Below are 3,465 nucleotides of genomic sequence, written 5' to 3' on the forward strand. Positions count from 1 at the left end.
TATGTGTGCAATAGTGGCCTCATATATAACATGATATTCAAGCCTCAAGTCAACTCAAGCAGTGCTTCTGCAAACTAGGGAAAATAAAAGGTAAAGTGCAAGTAGCATGTTTCACATGAACTGCCATCTGGTTATAGGCTGTAATGCACTTCCATGGCACACTCTGGAAACATTTCTGTTAATAAAAAATATTTTTTAATTAAAGAAATTTTTTTTTGAAAACTTAGTTTATTAGTTTATTTTACTAATTGTATAAAATGACTTCGTAAGTCTTCATATTATTCCTTACTTCTCACCTTACAGTCAGTGAGCAAGTTTTATTACGCCACCATATATAGGCTTTCATACTTATCAAAAGTTATCATACAGAGAAATATAAGAAAATATTTAACAGTTGTCGGTCCATTATTTGTTGCGTGTGGTAACCGTTCCTGTGGCAAATCAGTGGCTGTAATTGTTCAATAAACATAACACAAATTATAATATTTTGTGCAAACGAACGATTATATCAAAAGCTTAATTTCGTTTAAAGCTGAAACATAATTACATTGTTGAAAAGTCTTTGTGATCCGGTGAATATATTTTCAGAGTGGCTTTAACGCGAAACAGAAATCTCATGAATATTCATGTTTACTCCGCCCAGCGACACCAAAATATTTCAGAATACCTGTCGGAGCTTGAAGACACGTCCCAAATTTGGACGAATTCGCCACTTGTTTTGCACCATGGCGTCCAGAAGCGCTACAAAAGAGGGAAAAGGTACCTTTTTGTTTTTATTTTAAGATCATTTTTGGTCATAATAATACTGACAATAATTTGTCTAATCTAATTTGGTCATGCAGATGTTTAAACACAGAATATCCGTTTTGTTTTACTTTTGATTTGACGCGCAAGCGTTATGTAAAGTGTTTACTTCTGAAAACAGCGATATCGTTGACTTGATTGCAAATGATTGCACAGATACTATTTAAACTGAATTGAGATGATGACATCGCTGAATTCAGTGATGAACTGTCTTTAACTATCATTCTGCATTATTGACACACTGTTTTCCTAATGAATGTTGTTCAGCTGCTTTGACGCAATGTATTTTGTTTAAAGCGCTATATAAATAAAGGTGACTTGACTTGAAAACGGGCTACATCTACAGTAAAGATGTGTTGACTGATTTATATCCAGTTGGGTAGTATTGTATTGAAATTATACTAGTTTATACTTAAGAAATATAACTTAGGTGCCTTATTGTAGGGTAAGTTAAGATGCTGGCTCATTTTACCCTATAGCTTCCATTTTGGAAAAGAAAAGTCAACAATATGCATCATAAATATGATTAGGCTCAGATGAATTTGCTTTGATGTAACATCTATTACATCTGTTATGCTGACAAGCCAAAACCAGTTTTTAGAGTAAATGGGTTTCTCCTTTTCACAGTCTGGCAGAAATGATGGTCACATGACCGTAAAAGTGTACAGAAATATCAAACGGTAAAAGTTTATAGGGTCTCTAGTGACCTGAGCTATGAAATAGTGAAAGTATATTTTGTCTGCAGAACAATAATTAAATCTCTGATGACTCAAGTGCAATTCATCTTTATTCGTCAATGTGTGAAACCAATTACTACACAGGGATAAAACATGAAATGGTTCAGAAATGTACTGCAGACCAAGTACTGATTGTTGTTAGATGTTAGAGTCACCATTAGTGGATCTGAGCTCAATCTAATATCTGATATTAAAATGAATACTAGATTGAAGTTTGACGAGATCTGACATTGTTCTGCCAAACTACTACAAACAAAAATCAAGAATGAACCAGAATTAATATATATATATTTTTTTTACATTTTTTTTGTAGCTCGAAAGGGAAGCTTTGAATTAAATTGTCCAACTTGTAAGTATACACATACGAATGTTCACAATATTGGCATTTGCTTACTTGAATGTACTGTTCAGTCAGTCATGTTTCATTTGTATGCTCATGACCATATCCTCTCACTGTTTCAGTGTCACAGAGAAGGCTGGTGTTGGTGGGAATCACTGGAGCAGGGAAAAGCTCCTCCGGAAACACCATCCTGGGCAGAAGTGCCTTCACAGCTTTAAAAAGTGGTTCATCTGTAACCAAAGAGTGTGGCAAAGTGACTGAAAATGTGGCAGGGAGAGAAATCACTCTGGTAGATACACCAGGCATGTTTGACACAGATATTTCAGAGGAAAAGCTTCTGAAACAGGAGATCAGTAAGTGTATAAATATGACGGCACCTGGACCTCACGCCATCCTCCTGGTCATTCAGTTTGGCTCATTTACTGAAGAGGAGAAACTCTCCGTGGAGAAGGTCAGAGCCATATTTGAAGATTCAGATAAACACACAATCGTCCTCTTCACTCACGGTGATAAACTGAAACGCTCTATTGAGGAACACATCAGTAAAGCCAGTGAGGACCTGAAAGAAATCCTGAGACGCTGTGGGGGAAGATATCACGTCTTCAACAATAAACACATGGAGGATCGTAATCAGGTTGTGGAGCTGCTGGAGAAGATAGACTCCATGGTCGCAGCTAATGGAGGTGAATATTACACCAGTGAAACATACCGCGACATGGAGCTCATGCTGAGAACTAAAGAAGACGAACTGAGACGAGAATATGAGAACAAATTACTAGAGAAAGAAAGAGAGCTGAAGGCCACGTTTGCTGCAGAGAAGCAGAAGCTGGAGGAAAGACTGATCGAGTACAAGCGTTATTACGATGCACAGCTTCGAGAGTTCAGACTGAAGGCAGAACAGACTTATACTAATGAGAATAAACTAATTAAGATCATTTACAAGTTGAAAAAACTCACAGTCTAATTTTAAAGCAAACCCTGGGAATTATATTCTCAGGCTTAAAAGGCTTATGCAGAAGGGTAGATAAGAAGATACATAACCCATTGTAAATAAACATGAAATTGAGTTATATGATGACAATTGATTTTCTTAGAGCAGTAGGAATCATTATAACAGATACTATTCCACAGGGGAACTATATTTTACTGTTGTCCTTTGTACGAGACACACTTTTTTATATTCCTGGAGTGACATAAGATATCACGTTTGAAATAAAACCTTTCATCCGTGTATTGTTTTTTTCATAATAAAGAACTTGTAACGATTGAAACACGTCTGCACAGTTATTTCCAGAAGCAGAATGCCAACAAATACTGCAGGCCTATGCTTTATCTGCTCCTGGTCAGGTTTATCTTTATCTACCAATTGTTTTTCTCTCTGGCAATGTGCTAGTGAATTTTTGGATAAATCTAAACAGACATGTAGATAATTATCAATATTGCACACCAGCTGGGAAAGAGTAAGAGCACAGAAGTTATGTTTTGGGTGGATAGCAGAGTTTTCTAGATATACACACTATAAACAAAGTTCAAAACCATATTTATACAGATCCATTTCCTGAACCAATAGACTAGTACTCACTA

The 3,465-nt window shown here is 36.1% G+C and overlaps 1 protein-coding gene across 1 annotated transcript; it reads left to right on the forward strand.

The window, feature by feature from the left end:
• The first annotated feature begins 725 nt into the window (after window positions 1-725).
• LOC113039350 (GTPase IMAP family member 7-like) lies at window positions 726-2,845 on the forward strand. The gene is made up of 2 exons (XM_026197249.1): window positions 726-759; window positions 2,004-2,845. Exons 1-2 carry the CDS (start codon window positions 726-728, stop codon window positions 2,843-2,845), a joined length of 876 nt encoding a protein of 291 aa, XP_026053034.1.
• Window positions 2,846-3,465: the final 620 nt, after the last annotated feature.

This window comes from Carassius auratus, chromosome 22, assembly GCF_003368295.1.
Source record: "Carassius auratus strain Wakin chromosome 22, ASM336829v1, whole genome shotgun sequence".
In the NCBI taxonomy this organism is placed as follows: domain Eukaryota; kingdom Metazoa; phylum Chordata; class Actinopteri; order Cypriniformes; family Cyprinidae; genus Carassius; species Carassius auratus.

What these genes read in the sequence shown, in the direction of transcription:
- LOC113039350 (XM_026197249.1), top strand. Translation starts at nt 726, where the DNA reads ATGGCGTCCAGAAGCGCTACAAAAGAGGGAAAAG. An exon ending in CGCTACAAAAGAGGGAAAAG is followed by an intron (nt 760 to 2,003) that starts GTACCTTTTTGT and finishes TCACTGTTTCAG; the next exon opens with TGTCACAGAGAAGGCTGGTG.